This window comes from Caretta caretta, chromosome 4, assembly GCF_965140235.1.
Source record: "Caretta caretta isolate rCarCar2 chromosome 4, rCarCar1.hap1, whole genome shotgun sequence".
In the NCBI taxonomy this organism is placed as follows: domain Eukaryota; kingdom Metazoa; phylum Chordata; order Testudines; family Cheloniidae; genus Caretta; species Caretta caretta.
This window is the reverse complement of record NC_134209.1, coordinates 63,994,134-64,017,734: the sequence shown is the minus strand read 5'-3', so window position 1 is coordinate 64,017,734 and position 23,601 is coordinate 63,994,134. Positions and strand designations below refer to the sequence as shown.

General features: G+C 41.3%; 1 protein-coding gene and 1 long non-coding RNA gene across 9 annotated transcripts in view; one reads left to right on the top strand and one right to left on the bottom strand.

Annotated features, from left to right (window-relative positions):
• GAB1 (GRB2 associated binding protein 1) overlaps positions 1-10,764 on the bottom strand; it is a 151,007-nt gene extending 140,243 nt beyond the window's left edge. For 4 of the 8 annotated variants that reach the window (XM_048847015.2, XM_075127707.1, XM_075127709.1 and 1 more), the window contains exon 1: positions 10,046-10,134. Coding sequence is in view for 4 of the 8 variants with exons in the window: in XM_048847016.2 (XP_048702973.1) it covers positions 10,046-10,117 (72 nt within the window). In the remaining 4 variants the exon portion in view is untranslated. Of the gene's footprint in view, positions 1-10,045 lie in introns of all 8 variants that reach the window. The other 4 variants (XM_048847016.2, XM_048847019.2, XM_048847018.2 and 1 more) reach the window with 2 other exon arrangements.
• A 59-nt stretch (positions 10,765-10,823) lies between these two features.
• On the top strand, positions 10,824-22,666 carry LOC125635383 (uncharacterized). Its single transcript, XR_007356246.2, has 3 exons — positions 10,824-11,261; positions 19,333-19,367; positions 19,456-22,666. It is a non-coding gene; the product is annotated as an uncharacterized LOC125635383 (long non-coding RNA).
• Positions 22,667-23,601: the final 935 nt, after the last annotated feature.

Below are 23,601 nucleotides of genomic sequence, written 5' to 3'. Positions count from 1 at the left end.
GGAAGTATCAGGTTTAGCAATTAAGGATGAATCAGCATCCTCCTGAGACAACACTGTTTGTACTCTTGCTGGATTCCAAGATTATGATTTTTTTCTAAAGTAACATGGTAATCAAAAGAGTATGCTGGTTTAAACACACTAGTTTATAAGCTTTAGGAGCTGGATTCCCTTTGTAAGGTCACAATCAAACTAGCAAATTCAACTACACACACACACACACACACACACACAAATTCGCTCTTCACAAAGCATTGCACACACAGCTGGAATTCAGAGCAATGAAAGGCGCATTTTGAAGAAATGCCTTGCTGCAGATTGGTACAGGTTAAAGTGCATCTCTTGATAATGAGGGATGACTATTCATTACAGCAGATTGACTTTACAGGGACACTGTTAGTTTAAAATAAGAAAATCAGGTGACTATTTTTAAACCTACCGTTGTCAAAACATGCAATATTACTATGAACAAACGAGTAAAGAAAAACATTTTCCTGTTTTTTAGTTTGTTTTCTCTCTACATTTTCCACACTTTGTGTCTGCTGTTTCACTGTTTCCCCTGCTAAATGTCTGACTTCTAAAACAAAAACATGCTCTCAAGAAAAAAGAAAAGGAGGATTTGTGGCACCTTAGAGACTAAAAAATGTATTTGAGCATAAGCTTTTGTGAGCTACAGCTCACTTCATCGGATGCACTCAGTGGAAGTGAGCTGTAGCTCACGAAAGCTTATGCTCAAATAAATTTGTTAGTCTCTAAAGTGCCACAAGTCCTCCTTTTCTTTTTGCGCATACAGACTAACACGGCTGCTACTCTGAAACATGCTCTCAAGAGACACTCATGGACAGCTTTCGTACTGAAATTACTTGACTTTTTTTTTTTAATGACTAGATTTCAAGTTGACAGTGTCCCTTTAATCTCTACCACAGGCTTTTTTTCAAAGCAAAAACAATGAGAGAGAGGTGTTATGGGTCTATGCTGAGAAATAGACCACATTTGACTCTGATCATCTGACCCAATAGTCATTACAAAGACATACTTTAAAATTCAACAGTGAAGCTAGAAAACTAAAAAGCAGAAAGCGATCCAGCAATCACTTCAAGATATAAATTTTTAATTGTTAAAAGTGCATTGTAAACAAGTTACTGGCCTTTTTATAAGCAGTAGGCTGATGAATGCAAAAGAAGAAAGCCAAAAAGGGGTAGATCATACCCCTAGGAATTTCCTTCCCTGAAAGGTTTCAGAGTAGCAGCCGTGTTAGTCTGTATTCGCAAAAAGAACAGGAGTACGTGTGGCACCTTAGAGACTAACAAATTTATTTGAGCATAAGCTTTCGTGAGCTACAGCTCACTTCATCGGATGCATTCCCTGAAAAACTCCTTGTCAACTAAAGATGGGAAATGGCATTACTGGCTGTTTATGCTATCTGGGTGTCATTTCAAAGGAACGCAAGATTGCAGCTCACTGACAATCAAGGACTATATAATACAGGGAAGTGTTATGGTTTTCCAAGTCACGTTCCTCTTCCCACCAACATCACTTCCATCTTACTTACATTTAATTTCATCCAGCTGCTTCCCTCACTCCTGTCCTGGAAAATACAGGTGATAGGGTTCTTTTTTCTATCTTTCTGACATGAAGGGGATGCAGAACTAGACATCATAGGCATACAACTGGAATTTAAATCTATTACATTTTGTGATCTTCTCTAATGGTATAACATACATGTTAACTAGGATGGGTGATAAGATTGTGCCTTGTGAGACCAGGGCCAGGTCTAAATTATGCTGGCATAGCTATGTCAGTCAAGAGAATGAAAAAACCTCACCCCCTACTGGACACAGCTTTGCCAGCAAACCGCCCCCCTCCCCCCCACACACACACTCCACCCCCCGTAAATGCAGCTATGCCAACAGAAGAGCGCTTCTGTCAGCAAAACTAAAGTTGTTAGGGGAAGTAGTGTTACTATGCTGACCAAAAACCTCTTTCTGTCAGAATATGCTGTGTCTATACCAAAGGGTTCTGCTGCTTTAACTATCCCAGAAAAGCATTTGTAACATAGAAAGACCTTTGTAAGTGAACGTTCAAGGTGTAGGAGCAACTGCTGTTCAGCATCTCAGAAGAAAGACTGGTACCAGTACTATGCTATTCCATCCACCGCTGCTAATTCTTAGGTGACTCAGTAACCTCATGTGGTCCAAGTGTGTCATACCTTGTTAACAGACCTGGCAGTAAGAGGATCAATATTCTCCACCAGGCCAATTAGTGCCATATCCTGTTTAAAACCCAATTGTGAGTGGTCTAGGACACTGAAAGAAGTCAGAGATGTCTGTCTCTTCATCTCCTCAGAAACCTTGCTAAAATAGGTAAATTATACATGACAGCAATTGCCAAGATAAAACTGTTCCTTGATGTGAATTATCATCCATCATCTTGACGCTGCTTGCTTCCTGGTGCCTAGATGATTGTTCTCACTGAAAGAGGCAATGACCATATTGGTAAGCAAAGGTCGCTAGTTTTCATCAGTCACTAGGAGCAGGAGGCAAAATGGAAAGACAGTACAGTGGCTTGAATGCTAGCCTAGAACTCTGGAGAGCCAGGTTAAAATTTCTGCTTTTCACAGATTTTCTACTTGAACTTGGGCAAGTCAGTTAGTCTCTCTGTGCCTCAGCTGTCTTTCTGTAAAATGGCAATTATACTTTCCTACCTCACAGGGATGATGTGAAGATAAACACATTAATGATGCAAGGTGCTCAGATACCATGGTAACTCAGGCTATATAAGTACCTTAGATACATAGCGGTTAGAGCCACACAGGGTGACTCAAGTTTCCTTCAGTGTTCAAGGACTTCTGTTTGTGTGAATAAGCTGAAATCTGTGCATGGAGATGCAGGTGTTGTTTGGCAGCCTTCAAGTCCTGGGATCCAGAGAGTTTCTTAGATTTAGGCGATTTATTCATTAAGTAAGGTAAAGCCTTACCTACACACTGGGGTGAAGTCCTAGGTCCACTGAAGTCAATGGCAAACTTCCCATTGATTTGACTGCAGCAGAATTTCACCATGAAGTTGCAGCAATTTAATCAAATCTTTAAAACGGCAATTTAATTTGACCAGTGCAAGCCTCTAAAGTAGAAACTAAAATCTGTTTAAACTTGGCTTGAATTAATTTAGTTTGTCAGTCACGTTAGTAGTTGATTAGATCTTTGTCTAACTTGTCCTTATACTAGTAAGGTATAAAACATGAAGACTAATGGTATATGTCAGTGTATTATATTACATAAAAACTGAAAGACTTTTCAATGGAGAAAAATTGATAGTAAGTGCTTTTCTATCTCAGTATGTGCTTGTTGGGCTTCTTTAGCTTGCTTTGGACATCAATCCCACTCTTCTGACTCAGGAAGACACTTGACATATCCACAGTACACAGCACTGTATCTTTATTTTGTGCACAAAACAATACAATTCTGTTTTATCCCCAAAGGAAATATTTGAAATTGTTACATTTAGTTTGCTTTCGATTGCATAGTTGGGGACTCAGCTAGTTAGTATTTTCTTTTACAGACATCAAAATGCAACACACTGACTTTTCTACAGAGCATATGATAAGGGGAAGGAGGAGGAACAGGCCTTGGAGCTGGAATAGGAGTTTTTAACATAGAAAGTATTTGACTATAGCTGGAATGTGGAAATGAGATTATTTGCTAAACAATATACAAAAAGAACAATGTGTGTGACATTCACTGAAAAAAGACAAAAGACAAAACAATGCATGACCTGTATTAAATCACAAATGGCAACTGAGAAAAGGTTGACATGGTATTGTAAAATAAGACTTTCCAAATTAGGACTGACTGTTAGCTTAACTCACCAAGTTGCGCCTGAATATGGCAGAGGTTAACAACTTAAGGTACTGGGAAGGGCTTGTCTCATTTATTATCTTTTCTCTGTTCTCGTATACAGTTTTCTAGAATCTTAAAGAAGCTTTGCTATCTACAAGCGTTAAACATATAAGATGTACCAAACATGCAAATGGAGGCTCATTTGAAGAGACTGTATAGCAACCACTTCCCAAAGCATATGTTGGTATAAGCGTGCACAGAACAAACATACACAAAGAGATAATGTACCAGTGGACTGCCAAAGAGAATTTCAAATTATACAAGCATAAACAGCAAACAAAATACAAAAGCATAAACCTTCTGAGCCAGTTATCGTCTAGACCAATGTATATTAATGTCTGTATATTATGCATATATATTCAAATAACCAAATATTTCTTTTTAGAGTGGATACAGATTCTGGACTGACTTCAGCCTGGAACTGTATTTTATAGCAGAACAGACATACACTTTGTAGACAAAAGCTTATATTGGACGTGCTTATTATGAGGCTGTACTACCTGCCTTATATTATAAAACACTACACACTGCAATCCTGGGGCTCAATCCTGCAAGGTGTTCAGCAGCTCCTAGAAGAAGACTGGCAGGATCAAACCCAAAGTATCAAAACATCTCAAAGAGTTACTAGATTACCTCAAGATTAATAAATATAATGTGAACACTGATTTCTGACATCACTTGCAAATGAAGGGCTGCAAACTTATCTGATCTCACTTACTCTAGTTCTACACTGGTTTAACTCCACTGACTTCAGTGGATTTGCTCTCAAATTATACTGCAGCAATCATCAGAATAGGTTTTAAAGATGTATTCCAAAAATAAAAAGTTCTTCAGCTGCTTTGGTTTATATCTTATCACAACTGTTATATGTATTTCCAAAACTTTTTTTCTGATGAAGAAGTGTTCCTTAACTCTCAAATCTTTGGCCATCAAAGTACTACTTAAGATGGAAGACTAGCATTGATCACACATATACCTAGAGAATAAGCCAATAATAAGATATTCCATTTCTACTGCCATCAGTACTTACACTATCTTCGAGTGGCATTACTAATTACTCTTGGGGGAATTCTGCACCACTGCGCATGTGCAGAATTAATGTCAGGCACAGAATTTTTTCGCTGCAGAAAATACATCCTGCCTGAGAAATGATGCAGTTCTGCCTTTCACCCACCAGAGGCTGCTGTGGCACCAGAACAGCCAGAGGCAGACTGCATTTATCACAGTGTCCTGCCTGCGGAGTCAGGTTAGGACAGACAGAATGGGGCACACAGGGCTGCTGGGGGGTCACAGACTGTGGTTCAGAAGGGCTAGTGGGGGGGATGACACGCTGGGGTGCTGGTTCGGGAGCTAATGGGGTGACAGCATTGAGCCGGGGCTGAATGGAAGGGGTGCTGCATGGCCACATGGGGACAGGGGAAGATGTGCCTGACTGAATGGGAAAGGCTCGGGGTCAGCCAGGGTCAGGCTCTCCAACTCCCTAACAATCCCTTCCCTCTCCCCCGCCAAAAACCTGTTCCATACTTCTTCCACCCACACCAACAACCCTCCACGTTTTCTGCCAGGCTCCTTCCCTCTCCCTCTGCTCCATTAATATGCCTAGTAAGGAATCTGTCCAAAAAAAAAAAAATTACCTGAATATTTTTGTTGTTTGTATTGTTACAAACATACTTGCTGACAGGTATTTTGAAATAAATTACAAAAATAATTGAAATTGGTGTGATTACATTTTGTTATGTTGACAAATAAAATAAGCAGAATTATAAATATTGTGTGCAAAATGTTTAATTTTTGGCGCAGAATTTTTTGGCACAGAATCCCCCAGGAGTAAATAATTCATGAATATAAGGTAATGCTTAATCATCCATCCAAGCTGCCTAAAATACAAGACGTTAAAATCAGAAATGGATCTGAGATACAAAATTTGGTCTGGATCAAAACTTCCTCAGTTATTTGTTTTATCGGCAAAATTTTAACTACTACAGAACAGCAAGCATTTTACGCAAACTGGGATGCATTAAAAAAAGGGAAAACTGAACTACTATTTAATTCTCACTTTAAAACAGCAGTCACTTTTATACAAAATGTAGAATAACTCACAACAGAAAATCTACGCTAACAACTCCACACTGGATTTTAAATAATTGAAAACACCAAACACGGTAATTTACACCTGTATGTAAAAGGAAGTATCAGGAAATGCTACACAAAGATTTCTGATTTTCAGCAGATTTAATTAAGGAGTTGCCACACTGAACCCTAAATTTAGGAGCAATGGAGAGAAGTGAAACTGTCCTTGTAGCCATTAAACTAATGAAAAATTTAGTTACCCTTGCACAATACTCATAAAAGATCCTCCCCTCACGCCACTCCACCCTGCAAACTGACAGTTCTCCTCCCCTACATCTAACTCGGCTGACTTGTCAACATATGGATATTTAAAATCCTCTATACTGCTACCACTACACAGGCTCACCTGATGTGTGAACTGGCACACGAACAGAGAATCCACAGCGAAACTGCAGTGCAGCAGTAAAATGATGAACGCTGATATTTTTAATCTTTAAAAAAAAATGGAGCTGAGGAAAATGTTCTTTGTGTGCTTTTAAAATTGAAGAAATGGGAAAGATAAAAATGAAGTGAACAAAAGTAGTTTCAAAAAACTTTTATAAAATGAGAAAGGTAAGTCAAGAGTGGACAGAAAGCAGCACAAAGGAGAACAAAAGGAACAGAGCTCAGCCTTCCTCCATCCCAATCAGGAACCAAATCCTACTTTATCTTATTCATACAAGTAGCAACGATCATAAATTGAACAGGATTTAGACCCATTCTCTCTGATTCTCGCTTCCTCCTATATGTTTAGCCCCTCTCCCCATTTTGCAGAACTTAAGCAGATGACTTAATGCATGTTAAAGAAGTAAACAGAAGGGGTGAGAAATGCATCCCTCTAAAGCCGTATCTACATCAGGTAGGTGGCCCACTGTTGACAACTGCGGTCAGCAGTGGGTCTGCCTGAATGAGCAATTACGCTCTTTGCAATACTGCTGAAAATGATTATCTCATCTACGCGAGCAACTAGACTATTTCCAATGCCAGTTCAAGTGAATCCACTGCTAATGACAATAGCTATAAGTAAGGAGTTTAGTTTCCCAGCAAAGACCTGAACTAACAATAAAAACATTTCTGCTTTTTTATGGGGAAAGACACCTGCATCCAAGAAGCTGATTTTCCATTCCTAAAACAGTTACTTCTTGTTAGGACTTCAAATGCTTGGAAACTGACTTTAGTACTATGTCAGACTCAATTTTTTTTAAAAAGAAAAAAACCCCCATGGACCATATGTCTGTACACTAGCTTCAAAGTGTTCTTTCTCACTCTCCCTAAAGCTTAGCACTAAAACCAGATTTAACATCTGCAATTTCAGACTTCCTATCTCCCTTCCCAGATGGACTCTTGGATTTGCCCCAAGACTTGTGTGTATTAACTAACAAGGCATGAAGTTACAGTGTTCCATAGATATGTGAAAAGTATGTGTTGCAAAAACATACTTTTCCAGTGAAAATGTATTCCTTTCTCTTCCTTCTGAGGGAGCCTTCTGAAGTGTCACCAATACAAAACGCAGCTTTATATAACTTTTTTTCATACTGCTTCACAAAGATTTAGTTATAGTGAGGATAGACAAATCTGCGTCAGTCATAGAGCACTTAGGTCCAACTCTGTGAATTTCTACTAACAGCCTTTTTATTTGGGCAAAGAACCTTGATCATGATATCAAGGTTACAAACATGGACTTGAGAATCTTTAATCTACAATTCACCAGGCACCAGAGACAAGCAGAAGGAAACTTATTTTAACCTATCCCCTAGACAGTACCTCCCCTTCTGTTGCTGTCATGTCAGTGAATATGGTTGTAGGATCTAAACTTATGGCTTTCTGTCCTACAGTCCAGGCAAGAGTGGTACCAACTGAGCTACAGTAAAGTTACTGGAAGCTTGCCTTTACCCCCTACATTCCATCTTCACTCTGTATAGCCTCAAAAAGCTGATCTTAAATTTCTAAGTGATATTAACTGAAAACACAGGGATGACTACTTTTCAGGAACATATCCTATTGCTATATTTAATTAAAAAGAAGAGTATAATCACTACAAATATCTTGAGTGATCTTTTCATTAACTTAATTTTCTAAATAGTTAAATTAACCAGCATTTTTTACAACAATATGGAACTTACATCAAGTCTTAAAGTGAGATTTACGTTTTTTTTTTAATGCCAATGGAAACTGTTTCAAGCCTACTGTAGATTAAACAGAGTTTCTGTTGGACAGTAGGATTAAGATGGCAGATCCCCGAGAAGGACAACAGTCCCACTGACTGGAGAGTCTGACACGTATGTATATTCAGTTATAATACATTAGACAGCTAAGTATTTATTATTCACTGGAGTTTTCTTCTAATGCAATGTGCATTATTTTAATTTAGCAGTGCAGCCACTAGTGCATTCAAAAAAACCTCAATAATATGGAAAAGTACAACCTCTTGAGTAGGATTAACTATGATTTATTTTATCAAGCTCTTAACTGTTAATAACTTCTTCCATCAGGAGACAGTGTGTGTGTGCGATTTTACTGTTCCTGCAGAAAACTAGTCAAACTTAAAAGATTTATTAGATCACTTGATACCTCAATCACTGCCACTGAAATAATTATGATACTATACTTTTACCAGTGCCCTAACAGTACTTACAAATATGCACACATTCAAAAAAATGAATACCTGTATAGACCCAGTGCCCAATTCTGTAGGAAAGAGATACAGGTTTTATACATCACAACAATATTCTCATTGAAAATCTGATCCTGCAATACTATAGTCAAAGGGGTTTTTGCCATTCACTCCAGTAGGACAGGACTGGGGCCTGAAATAGCTTTTATTTTAAAACACAGGAAAGTCTTGTTTAATCAACTCCTTGTCATTTAAAAACTCAATGACAGCAACTAAACTTCGCTTCTGTCTTTCCTCTTTGGAAAGTGGTCATGAAGACATCAATAAATAAAATAAATATTCTGACATGACAACCTGTGTTTGCTGATTCTCAAGTAGTTTGTCTGCTTCCATAGAAGTGGCACGTTCAAAGTCCATTTTCTATTTAAATGAAACCTAAAAATGGCTAAGTGAAGAAATAGCGTCTTGTACCAATTATGCAGATACCATGCAAGCCACTTTGGTGCCATGGTAAGGACTTCAAGAAAGATCACTTCTGGCACCATCCATCCCTCCTACGTAACTTGACAGCGTCTCCGAAAGCCTATGGAGCTGGGACAGCATTGCTGTTCCTGTGTCAAGAACTTCGCCCTCTCAGCAAACAAGCACCATTTTCATGCAACTTAAATGTCATCTCTGCTATAGTCTGTTAGAATATTTACTGATGAGCAATGGCAGAATTCTATAAAAAAGAAACACTGTTTTTCTTTTCAATTTGTAAGCCAGGGGTTTCTGAAGGGGAAAGGTTCCCTCATGTGAGCTGTACTCGGGAGGAGAGGAAAAGTGTTTCTCAGATACCTGTAGGAAAGATCACAGTTGCACAAACTGGGGCAATTGCTCTGCAAGGAACAACTTTCTATTTGTAATATCAACCGATGAACTAGGGTTTTATCTTCCTCCAGCCCCACTGAGTGAGCTGTACAGCGGCTCTTGGAAAAGGCTGGCCAGTGTTTACATTTAAAAGACGTAAGTTAGAGGATCTAAAGGGAACAACTCCGCCCCACGCTCCCTTAGCAAGGCAATAAAATCAAGATAAAAGATCTGGCCGCTCAGGGTCCTTTCTTAACTGACAGCAAACTGAACTGCGTACTTGGCAGTTAAAAAAAAAAAAATGTGGTGTGAAAGCCAAAGAGGCTGTGCGGTGCCAGTCGACAGAAAGTCTCTGTTGTCAACACAGCAACTCCACCATGCTACAGCTCGGGAGAGAGCAAGGGCAGAGGGAGGAGGGCAGCGAGGAGAGGTGCCGGGCGGGGAGGAAGGAGAACCGGGCAGAGAGGGGCGAAGGCAGCCGGGACTGGAGAGAGGCGCGGGGCGTAGGAGAGCGAGGCAGGGCGAGGAGGGGGAGGGACGCCAGCCCGCCAGGGGATAAGCCGTACGGTGAATGCACTCACGTATCGCTTCAACTTCTTCTCCGGCGGGGACTTTCGGAGCCAGCCCGAGCAAACCACCTCCCCGCCGCTCATGGCTGCGCCGCCTTCCCGCTGGGGGGATTCCTCTGTCCGTAGCAGCGGCGCGGCCGTGCCGGGCCGAGAGAGCCCCAGAGCCACAGCAGCAACCGCACCTCGCCCGCTCCGGCCTCCTCCGGCTCTGGGGAAGGGGAGGAGGCGGCCGGGGGGAGGGAACGAAGGAGGAGTGGGTGTCTCCCACACAAACAGCCCGAGCCGGGGGAGCGGAGTGGGAAGCTGGACGGAGGTGGGCGGCTCTCCCTCTCCGGCCACCGAGGCACACAAACAGCAGGCAGAGGAGCAGCAGCGGCCGCCGCCCCGCCTGGGCCACCGCAACTTCAACGCCCGCGTCCCGGGGAACAACCCCGCCGCAGCGCTGCCAGGCTCGCTCCTGCGGGCTGCCGCAAGAGCCGGCTCGCGAGGACGGACCACGGGGGCTTCCCTTGCTGCTCTTCCTCTGCTGCCTGCCTGGCAAATCTCAGCGCCGCTGCCTAGCGCGCCTCCTTCCTCCCCCTCAGCTGCTGCGCTGGGAGGGGGGCGGGAATCGGCCGGGCAGCGCTTGTGTCCCTTGCTTCCCCCTCCCGGCTGGGCTGGAACGTGGAGCCCGGCAAAGTTCCACCCCGGCAGCGCTGGGACTTGAGAGGGGCGGGAGGGTTGGAATCTTGCTCCCAGCAGAGTTCGACCGAGCGAAGGCAGAGACTTGGAAGGGAGGGGGAACCCCGGCCTCAGCGACTACTGGGCACGGGTGGGAGGAGGGGTCCCTCCCTCTTAGCCCGGGTGGGAGGGATCTGCGCTGGTGTTCAAGTGTCCTGCCTCTTCTACCCTCACCATCGGCCTTTGCTGCTGTCAGTTGAGCGCAGTGTCCCCACCCCTTACCCTTTTCCCTGCCTCCCCACCGGTGGCCTCTGCGGCCCGCCCCGTCCACAGTGGAGGAGCTGAGACCTTCTCTGAAACTCAGCCAGAGCCTTTTCCTCCAACAAGGGCAGGGAGGGGGGAGGAAGGTTGTTGGGCTTTGGAGAGGGATCCTGGGATCTGTAGTTCGGAGGATGGTACAGCCTATGTCTGCTTTACAGGCAGCCTGGCTAAGGGGAACTACGGGGGTGGATGCATAGCTGCCAAAGGAGGTGAAGTTGGAGGAGGCCCTAGAGAGGAACCAGAGAGGGTAAGAAACTTTCTTCTTGGAAAAGTCTTCTGCGTGAACACTGTCCATTTAAAGCAAAACCCAACAAGAAGTTTTGTGGAAAGTGTGTGTTGTTGTGGGGGTTTCTGGTCGGTTGGTTATTTTTTTGCAAACATGGATTTTAGAAGTTTGATTTTGCAGGCGCAGAACAGCAGCTGGAAGTTGAAGGAAATAGAGTTGTCTCTGTTGGTTTGGAGGGGACAGCTTTCCTTTCAATACTATGTGCAGGCTTGTCAAGTTATGGCTATTTGAATAAAAGCTATAAAAAATGAAATTTTGCCTGTCTCTTTTAAACCCACAGAAAAATCCTTCACTGCTATAACAAGAAATTATAAAAACTGCATTGAATTTAACCCAACGGGAGGATCCTCCTTGCAAGTCTGAAACTGTCCTGACAAAATAAATAAAAAATAATTAAAAGTTTTAGTGACTAGCTTGGAAAAGTTAAAGATAAAGTTCACCTCTTTCAAGAGTAAGCAGTGAGCTGTAGCTCACGAAAGCTTATGCTTAAATAAATTTGTTAGTCTCTAAGGTTCCACAAGTACTCCTTTTCCCTTTGTGGATGAGGAGTGATGTATCTTTGGGTTGAGAAAGACGTAAATATGAGTTAGCATGTGACAGTGGTATGAATTAAAATTAGGTGGAAGAGTATCAGAAGGATTTTAAATGTGATAAATATATACAAACTCTGAAAGAAATATATACAAACAAACAAACTCCTTCATCCCAAGAGGGAGAGAGACTTTCTAAAAACAAAACACCTTCTACATGAGAAAGTATTCTCCAAAAGAGTAAGTTTTCAAGATTTGCTGTTTTACTTATGCATAATATTTCTCATGATGACTTTAAATTTGTTTTTTTAAAATTGAAATATCCCATAATTGTATTTTAGGGGAAATTCTAAATAAGTTTTTTTAAATAAGTGAATAAACAGGTATACTTGGTCATCTCTGTTGGTAGTACTAAGGTTTGTGCACACAAAAAAATATTTACTGCTTTTTAGATGGCTTGCTTAAATCTGTTTGTAGGACCAATTAGTTGCAGCGTAGGAAAGGGTCAGTACAATGTGTTGCTATTTTTTAACATTAGTGTGCTTCCACAACAGAGAAATAGTCCCCCTAGTGTGCCATTGCTGTAGAAAGCAATTGTGATATTTGTTGTGATTCACTGAGGCATATTATATTTAAGTTACAAAAAAGCATATGAAGGATTTCCACAGAGCTGCTTACAGAAGTAGCAGAAAGAGGAAGGGTGAAATTCTTTCCTCATTTAAGTCAATGGGAGTTTTATCTTTGACCTCAATAGGGCCAGGATTTCACCCTAAATTTTTACATCTAGCCCTTTTCTAAAATGCTTGCAGTTTTGCTTTTAAGATAGGTGAAACATTAACAAATATTATGCAATGAAAAATCATCAAGATCCAGAGGATTTTAACATAATTTTTAAAAAGAAAATCAGTGAATACTTGTTTTTACCAATCTCCTGTAGAGCGCAAGTCCTCCTCACCTGGTATGCACAAATAGCCCTTTCATCCACCTCAGTGGGAGTACATGAGAGAATAAAGTGAGCAAGTAGCTTTTTATGTATCATGTATAGAGATTATCTCAAATCCTAATATTGGGATTGGGTTTAAGATTGCTGTTTTGGTTCAACCCATTATAAAGGTGTTGTCCAAGAATCCCAAAATTCTAAAATAATTGCCTAGTGAAAATTGAAAAGATCATAAGATATTCACGCTTCTTTAAATATCTTGAAAGTGAACCTGGTATTGTGATAGCCAGTGTGTAAAGACCAGATGTGTTTAACTGAGTTAATCAAAAAATACCCTTAGGTATAACAGTATATACTCCCTAAGGGTGAAATTTATTCACCTCTGTACAGAGGATTAGACCAAAACCTTTGTATAGGGCACTACCAAATTCACAGTCATGAAAAATGCGTAACAGACCATGAAATCTGGTCTTTTGTCTGCTTGTACCCTATACTATACAGATTTCATGGGGGAGACCAGCGTTTCTCAAATTGGGGGTTCTGACCCAAAATTGAGTTCCAGGGGGGTTGCAGGGTTATTTTAGAGGGGCTGCGGTATGGTCACTCTTACTTCTGTGCTGCCTTCAGAGCTGGATGGCAGGAGAGCAGTGGCTGGTGGCCAGGTGCCGAGCTCTGAAGGCAGCACCCCACTAGAAGCAGCACAGAAATAAGGTTGGCAATACCACACCCTGCCACCCTTACTTCTGCACTGCTGTCTTCAGAGCTGGGCGGCCAGAGAGTGGCAGTTGCTGACTGAGAGTCCAGCTCTGCTGGCAGCAGCACAGAAGTAAGGGTGGCAATAGCATACCAGGCCCTCCTTACTTCTGCGCTGCTACTGGCAGCAACTCTGCCTTCAGGGCTGGGCTTCGCTGCCCAGCTCTGAAGGGAGCACCGCCACCAGCAGCACAGAAATAAAGGTAGTAATACTGTAACCCCCCCCCCCCACGATAACCTTTGCGATCCCCCCACAACTCCCTGTTGGGCCAGGACCCCTACAATTACAACACAATGAAATTTCAGATTTAAATAGCTGAAATTGTGAAATTTACAATTTTAAAAATCCTATGACCACAAAACTGACCAAAATGGACCCTGAATTTGGTAGGGCCCTACCTATGTATCATTTAAGTCCCACTTAACGCCTATTTGGGGTCCTAACATTTTGAAGAACTCCAAAATCCAGTTGGGTCAAGCGGTCGGTGGATGATACAACTAAGCAAGTTATCTGCCCCAAAGGAGCAAAAGTGGCCATGGTTTCAAATTGCAACTGATCCTATAAATGTAACATTTGCATTAGAAACATGCAGGGTCCTGCACTGGTTTGCTCTAACACTTCAGAAACAATACATTTTCTTAAAAGAAACCACAATCCAGAGAAGTACTTTTTGTTCATATAGTGATCAAACATAGCAGTAGAGAGATCTGGGAAAATAAATTAAAAGTTAATACTGGGGATGGCACATGGCAAGAAAATAATGAGAATATAATAAAACGTATTGCACAAATTATTCTTATATCTTACCAGTGTACAGAAGAGACATAAAAACTGGACACAACAATGGCTTGCTGGATTGTTGTATTTAAGAAAATGTAAAATACTATGGCAGGGATTTTCAAATGTTTTCCATTGGGTAGACCATATCTTATTAGAGATACTGTCTTATCTCCCTTTCTGTTTATGATCATATGGCCCACCTCTCTTCCCACTCTCATGGATCACCCACGTATAATTATGTGAAATTTCTTGGGGCAAGTACATCAATCATCTACAGTAATCTTAAAATAGATACAAATACATGCAATATAATCTTTTAATACAATTTAGCAGCTGGAAACAACTAGAGCCAATACCATGTAAACAGCTGAGTCACTTTGGGAACCTCTGTATGAGGGCAAACCAAAGAGTTTAAGAGCATTGATGAGGTGCATTAGCAGCTCCATAGTTAAGATTTAGTTTTAGGATTTGTCCACATGGGGAAATTGATAAGCATAGTTACAGTGGAATAATTATTCCCCTACCCTCATGTGGACATTATTTCACTATAATGTCCACATGAGGGTAGGGGAATAATTATTTAATATTATTTCACTATATTATTATTATTTATATATTATAATAATAAAAATAGAATCCACATGGAGAAGTTATACCAGCATACCTATAGTGAAATAATATTCCACTACAGCTATGCTACTCAGTTTCTCCAAGTAGATATGGCCTCAAACTTAAATAAAGTAGGGTTTAATTTCCTTAAATTATCATTAAACAACACAAAGGTCTTGACCAAAGCTGTCTCATTTAAAGAAAGGTAGAAAATTTTAGTTTTTTAGCTAGTTTTTCATATTACACTAAGTTGTGCTTTGAAAATTCTAGGTAATTTAAATTCTGTCTTTTCTGAAGTGTCCTTAAAATACGGCCTGCCCATGAAGATACAGGACCAGTAAGGATACAGAATATTCTGGCAAGGTTGCTACTCAGCCATTGGGCCACGCTGTCATTGATCTGATGGACTTGTAGAACCATTAACATATGTATGTGAGCAGTGGCACTTGGACACCTTCTTCACCAACTTTCTCCTTGCAGATCATTACTAAACAAATGTGCTGTGACAGATGCTGCTTAGGGGAGAAAGACCTGCTTTGAATTTGATTGATGTGCACCATGGAGGATTTGTGTTCCTATGCTAGGTCAGTGGTTAAGGCAAAGAGAGTTTTTCTCTCTTTTGACCCCTGCATCTGTGATATCCCAAAAAAGATGAACAGTCTGCATAGTGGGCAATTTAATTAACCTATCAACTCACCGATAGTCAATATTTCTCACTATGATGATTTGTTGACTTATTTAGCATGTAAAATTACTGAGTTCTGGACTGACCTGACTACTTCTCTGGTAATAGTATGAGAACAACTCATTGTCTTCGGTTGGTTTTCATTTCCTGAAGTTTTGAATGTGTTTAGATGGCTGTGATGAACCACCTGTTAGCTATATGGAGAACGGATATGGAATAATGGATGTCATTAGAGGCAAAACGGCATCCTTTAAAATTTGGAAGTCAAATCTTAATGAGGCGAATAGGTGGAGAAACTTGGGCCAGTAAAATGTAAAAGTATAATTAGGCAGGCCAAGAGAGAAGTTGAGAAGCAACTTGCTAAAGACTCAAAAACTAACGGTAAGAATTTTTTAAAGTACATCAGAAGCAGGAAATTGGGGTACTAGATGACAAACATGTTAAAGGAGCACTCAAGGTAGACAAGGCCATTGCAGAGAAACTAAATTAATTCTTGGGTCAGTCTTCATTGCACAGGATGTGGGGGAGAAACCCACATCAGAGCTTTTCTTTTTGGGTGACAAATCTAAAGTATTGCCCCAAATTGATGTGTCCATAGGAGAGCTTTTAGAACAAATTGATAAACTAAACAGAAATAAGTCACCAGAACCAGATGGTATTTATCCAAGGATTCTGAAGTCCTTCACCAAAAGCTCTTCAGGAAACTAAGAAGCCATAGGATAAGAGGGAAGGTCCTCTCATGGATCAATAACTAACTGAAAGACAAGGGAAAAGGGAAGAAATAAATGGTCAGTTTTGACAATGGAAAGAGGTGAACAGCAATGTCCCCCAAGGTTCTGTACTGGGACCTGTGCTGTTCAACATATTACTTAATGATCTGCAAAGGGGGTGAACAGTGAAGTGGCAAAGTTCGTAGGCAATACAAAATTACTCAATATAGTTAAGTCCAAAGCAGACGGTGAGGAGTTACAGAGGGATCTCACAAAATTGGGTGACTGGGCAACAAAGGGCAGATGAAATTCAGTGTTGATAATGGCAAAGTAATGCAAAATGGAAAAAAATAATCTCAACTGTACATATACAATGATGGGTTCTGAATGAGGTCTTACTATCCAAAAAAGAGATCTTGAAGACACCATGGATAGTTCTCTGAAAACTTCCACTCAATGCGGTACAGCAGTCAAAAAGGCTAACAACATGTTATTAGGAAAGAGAGAGAAAATACCATAATGCCACTATTTAATCTATAGTGCACTCACACCTTGAATATTCTGTCTAGTTCTGGTTGCCCCATTACAAAAAGGATATAGTGAAACTGGAAAAGATTCAGAGAAGAGCAACAAAAATTATCAAGGTTATGGAAAGACTTCCATGCAAGGAGAGGCAAAAAAGGTTAGGGCTGTTCAGCTTAGAAAAGAGATGACTAAGGGGGGATATCAGAGATGCCTATAAAATCATGAATGGCATGAAAAAAGTGAAGTGTTATTTACCCTTTCACACAATACAAAACCTAAGGGTCACCTGATGAAATTAATATGCAACAGGTCTCATAAAAACAAGAGGAAGTACTTTTCTTCACTTTGCACAACTAACCTGTGGAACTCAGTGCATTGGGATGTTGTGATATCCAAAAGTATAACTAGGTTCAAAACAGAACTGGATAAGTTCACAGAGGATAGGTTCATCAATGGCTATTAGCCAAGATGGCCACGGATGCAACCCCATGCTCGCGGCAACCCGAAACATCTGAGTACCAGAAGCCAGGAGTGGAAGACAGGGGTGGACCACTCCATAAATGGCCTGTTCTGTACAGTCCCCCTGAAGCTCTGATATGGGCCACTGTCAGAGACAGGATACTGAGCAGGATGGACCAGGGTCTGAGCCAGTATGGCGGTTCTTATGTTCTTATATAACTATTTGTTTCATGGAAGGTTAATGCTAATGGAGAGATTCTTGACCTATGTCTAGCTGATATAGAGATGTGGATAATGAAGCAATTAAGATGGAATCTCCACTAACTGAAGATGTTGCTAAAATGATTTATAATGTTGGCTCTCAGCTGCATCCATCACTGCTTCAAGATTCTCAGCTAGCTGTGGTGGCCCACAGTATTTTTTATTTGGCACTCAGATATCATGGAGATGGATGCAGTATAGAAACATGAATAGAATTTAACATCTGTGACTGACCAGCCAGCACTACTCTCTGCTGTAGATGTGATGACCATATGGACATAGTGCTTTTGTCACCTTCCAGCTAGTTGACTGTATTGTGCTCAAACCTAGGGCTACCCTGATGATCACTTCCTAGACCCCCAGTTGGTGCAGAGTGCATTTGCTCTCCTCTTGAATGGAGCAGGCTACTATGAGCACATAACATGATGCGCCGATCTCTTCACTGACTTTTCTGTTCATTTGTGGATGCAATCTAAGTTGTGTTAGAAATGTTTTCCAAAATTTGGGACAGAATACTTGCAGGTGTCGCCATATGAAGTATATAAAGCCAAAATCCAACTATAGCTAGTTTAGTTTTCCAGGTGGGAACTATTGGGCAGAAGAGGAGATTAAGTTCAAGCATGGGTGGCAGGCATCATAGGCCGGGGGAGGCTGAGCCTCCCCAAACAGCCTTGTGTGGCCCCATCCACACTCCACCCCCGGAAGTGCCTGAGTTCCTGCTCTTTGTGGTCTAGGCTGGGGCTGGTGCTAGGGCTGGACAGCCTGCCGCCTGGGACTCAGGGAGGCTGGGGCTGGCTGGTGTCCGCCCCGCGTTCTGGAGCTGGGTTGGGGGCTCTGGGGCAGCCCAGGGCTGGAGGGGGCGCAGGGCCAGCAGCTGTGGTGACTGTGCTCTGGGCTCCGGCAGGGGAAGGGCCTGGGGGAGGGGAGAAGGGAAGGGAAGGGGCCAGGAGCTAGCCTCCCCCAATGGCCAGTTCACCCACTGCCCATGAGTTCAAGATCGGTTTGATTTTTTTATTTTTCTCCATTAATTTTCCATTCAAATGGTTTAGCAATTCTCCTGTTGCATAACCTTACCACAGACCTTGAGGTCATCGTTGTATCCCTTATCACGTGAAAAGCTTGACTGTATCTTTACAGTTTCACATTGCGAGCTGTAATGTTGCTGAAATTCTTGATGCGAATCTTTAAAACATTTGTATGTCTTACATTATATTTTAGAAAATAACTTGTACATAAATATGAAGAAAGAGGCTTGCAAAATTAATGAAAGTCAGATACATTGTGTCAGATTATACACCAAACCCCATGTATAGGTATTTATATTTCTCCAATGAAACAGTGCAAAAAACCAGATTATTTTAGACATGAAAAAAATGCTACAGGTAGGTATGTTCTCACCTTAGATATTTTTCATCTAAGTTCAGAAATCTTCCCAGGTGAATTTCATGTACAATTGAAAAAGTTCCTTGGTTAGTTTTGGTGACTTAAACAACCCAGTGTTTTTCAGATTCCAAATAATTTAGATTGTCTGACAAAAAGATTGAGTAAGAAGTAATACAAAACAGACATTTAAATGAGACATGACTTCATGTTCATGGACTTCAGGATTGTTTACTGGTTGTTCATTTAAATTCTGTCCTTTTATATCATTCTTTTTATTTTGTGTTGGTGTTATGGGCAAATAAAGAGAAGGGTATAATGTAGCACTTATATAAACAGGCACAATTTTCATTCCAGTATTGGTGAAATGTTTAATACATTGTTTTGTGATTTTTGTAGGAGGCTCTCCTCAGGTATGAAGCTGAAATTTACAGGTAAATACTTGCTCAGCCCTCTGATTTATGCCAGCAGGATTTGGTTTACACCCTGATTTCATGCAAGGAAATTCCCCTTCTCTTCCAGATAAAGCAATGAAGAAGAAGCAGCAAGTTTCCTAGCCAGTCTTGTAGAAACTCCCATGTAATGTTCTACAGTCATTAACATATGCAGAAATAAATCAGCAGGATGTCCCCCCACCCTCTCCAAAGACAATAGCTTTGCACCTGTTGAAGACAAATGAAATTGGGCAGATTTTTCTTTTTCTCGCACTGTAAGCATTTTATAAGTCAGGCACAGTGGAAAATCAATGATCCAAACCAAACTGAAATGCGTGTTGTGTTGCTTGACTTGGTCATGTAACTGATTGAAATTAAAAGTATTCTAGGGATAACCTTATGTTCTAGTGGCAGTGCAATGCACAGTCATGTAAGAGATCAGTATTTAGGGCCAGATCCACAAAAGGATTAGGTGCCTACAGCTCAGATTAGGCACCTAAGTCCCTGTTGTGGGCATCACTGTGATCCACAAAACCCCTGCTCAGCTGCTGCCTAACCCTGTAGGTGCCTAAATTCACTTGGTGCCTACGTTTTTGCTGTAAAAGTTCCCTAGGTATCTAAGTTTCCGCTACTGAACATGCACAATGCTGCCTTTCTCTAGGCATCCATATGCCTGTCTCTCACTGAAGCTCCAGGGCAATCCAATGCAATCCAGTGCAGGAGAAGATAGGCATTCCTCTGCCAGGTGTGCTCTGAGCGTGTCTCACTCCTCACAAAATGGCCAGGAGAGAGGAGTCCTCCCTTTAGCCCACCGTTTAAGGTGTTCACTCAGGAGGTGGGAGACCCTGGTTGAGTTTCCTCCTCTGCCTTATAAGAAGGCATTTGAACAAGGGTTCCTCGCTGCTCAAGGGAGTGTCCTAACCACTGGGCTATGGGACATTCTGATGTGGGGCTTTCTCCATGGCTTGAAGTCGCTCCACTTTCATTAAATCATTCAGTATTAATTGGGCCAGAGAAAGAATGAGAATCACTCTATAGTCCAACAGTTAGGGCTCTCACCTGAGAGCTTGAGAACCCCTGTTCAAATCCTTTCTTCTGATCAACCAAGGGGAGGGGGTAAATTGAATCAGGATCTCCCACATTCCAGATGAGGGCCCTAACTAGTGGCATAAAAGCTGTAAGGGAATCTTTCTCCCACTCCACCCTCAGCCATTTTGTGTGGTGCAAGGATGCACTGCTCCCTAGAGACACCAGCTGGCAGGTAAACAATGCTCCAGAAAAAGCCATGTCCAGCCATGTTCACCAAACAGAAGGTTACTGCAACATGGGGCACTGGGTGAGAAGTAAAAAGGCCAAGAGTTAGCAATATGAAAACAAACATCTTGAGGTTTTTCTATTTCAGTATGAAAATCGTGTGCGTGTCAGAGAAGGTTGGTCACAGAACCTTTTCATATAATAGAGCAATTTGGATAATTGAGTTTATAATGTAATTATACTCATGTCCTTTGCCAACTAGAATTTTTGTTGCTATTTTCCCCCCTACCTTCTACACCTCCATGCTTAAGCAATGCTCTGTGTAACTGATATTTTGAAAATAAAATGAGGAATTGAAAAATTAACTTAAAATGTTCGAAGGAAGGGGAGAAGGTGTTAGAATGCCAGGATGGGATAAGATGCATTTATCTGAAGGTCATTTATCTGAAGGTCTCACTAACAGATTAACCCAAAAAACTAAGCTACAAAAGCTATGCAACTCACATAAAATCATGTAAATAGGGAACAACGACGAATTAAACGAATTTGTTCAAAAAATCTGCAATGACTTATTGACAATGCAATACGATTCAGCAGTCAAACTCCACAAAGAAAGAAACCAGTAGAAAGATGTTGGTTGGCAAATATCTATCTAATGACCCCAAACAGGACTGAAAATTCATCAGAGATTCTACCAGCAAGAGACAGTGAGAACATGTGAGCAAATGCCCTTTCCAACATGGTCTTAAACTAAAACTTCACACACTAGAATCCACGCTCAGCAATTCATGGAGCTTGGCTTTGTTAACATAGAAATTAACATTACTACAACATAGAATCATAGAATCATAGAATATAAGGGTTGGAAGGGACCCCAGAAGGTCATCTAGTCCAACCCCCTGCTCGAAGCAGGACCAATTCCCAGTTAAATCATCCCAGCCAGGGCTTTGTCAAACCTGACCTTAAAAACCTCTAAGGAAGGAGATTCTACCACCTCCCTAGGTAACGCATTCCAGTGTTTCACCACCCTCTTAGTGAAAAAGTTTTTCCTAATATCCAATCTAAACCTCCCCCACTGCAACTTGAGACCATTACTCCTCGTTCTGTCATCTGATACCATTGAGAACAGTCTAGAGCCATCCTCTTTGGAACCCCCTTTCAGGTAGTTGAAAGCAGCTATCAAATCCCCCCTCATTCTTCTCTTCTGCAGGCTAAACAATCCCAGCTCCCTCAGCCTCTCCTCATAACTCATGTGTTCCAGACCCCTAATCATTTTTGTTGCCCTTCGCTGGACTCTCTCCAATTTATCCACAATGAAGTGGATTTTAAATGAAGTGCAGTTTAAAGTGTCTGTCCATGCTTGGATGCTCAATGGTCCTTCCCTCAGAACTAGATATCCCACACAGTTTTTCTACAGAGAGCCACACTCACTTCCCTCATATCTAGGTGGTACAATGAACTACTTGATTCTGTCATGAAAGGGTTAACACCTGCTAACAGGCTGGGGTATTTCAGGCAAAAACTTTATTTAATTAAAGAAAGATTTCTTCAGTGTGCTTGTGCAGTCAAAACTCTTGTCCCTATCCCACACCATGGATGAAAATCTAATACATTTGTTCATAAAGATTAGGTCAGCCAATCAGATAAAAGGCATTATGCTGGTCCGTCACACAGCTCAGATACTGAATATTGACAATGTGAATGAATACTCACAGTGAACAGTTTACTAGCAATCCATAGATTGACATTTGTTTGCACAAAACATTTATCAAACTGTTGCAAATAGCGAACAAATCAGTAAAAGTCTCAATCTGCCCATGGACAATTTGTGATCGGACATGAGGGCGAAATCTGGCAAATAAATGGTTTCTGCAATTTGATTCACCGGCCTCCACTGGAGACCCTTACACTCCACCATGAGGGATTTCATTTCACCATGTGTTCTGTAATACAAAATTATGTGCTCATTTGAATTTTATTCTGATTTCCTAATCTTTTGCCTCATAAATAAGTTCCAATCATTTGTGCAATAAATTGCAACAGTCTTTTGGTTTTCTTCTTGGATCAAACTGTGCAAATACTTTAAAGTGATGGAAACTTCAGTCAGCTTTGTTAAAGATAATATGTTTGTGGAATTTACAGGAGAACATGAATTGCCATTCCAATAGTCTTAATAGAGGTCAAGATGCTTTAAAAGGGTGAATATTACAATATAGTCTTGTGGCAACAGATGCTAATGTTCTACACATTGAGATACAGGAACTCCTCACTTAACGTTGTAGTTATGTTCCTGAAAACTGCGACTTTAAGCGAAACCATGTTAAGCGAATCCAATTTCCCCATAAGACTTAATGTAAATGAGGGGGTTAGGTTCCAGGGAAATTTTTTTCACCAGACAAAATACTATATATATATATATATACATATATATATGGGGCAAAGAGTCCTGTGGCACCTTATGAACTAACAGATGTATTCGTGGGTGAATACCCACTTCGTATAAGTTTTAAACAAACAATTTAATAATGGTACACAGTGATGATGATTGTGAAGCTTGGTTGAGGTGGAGAAGTCAGAGGGTGGGATATTTCCGAGGGAATGCCTTACTGCTAAATGATGAACTAGCAATTGGCTGTGCCCTCAAGGGTTAACTCTCACACTCTACAAGACAGCAGGAAGGGAGGGAGGGCAGACAGAGACACACACCCTGTGTGTGTTTGAGAGACAGAGATGCACATTTCCCCTTTAAGTATGAAGAGTCGGGTCAGAAGTACACTGCCTTGTTAATTAGATCAGCAAGCTGAGACAAGAGGGCAGCTGCTGCTTAAGGCAGCAGCTTCCTCCGTCTGTGTGTCCCCCCTGCTCTATGGAAGATGGGGTAAGCAGGGTGCAGGAGCAGGGGGGAGGAGGACATTAGCCCCCCTCTTCTTCCCCTCCCCCCACACAGCAAGCAGGAGTCTCGGGGAGCAGCTCCAAGGCA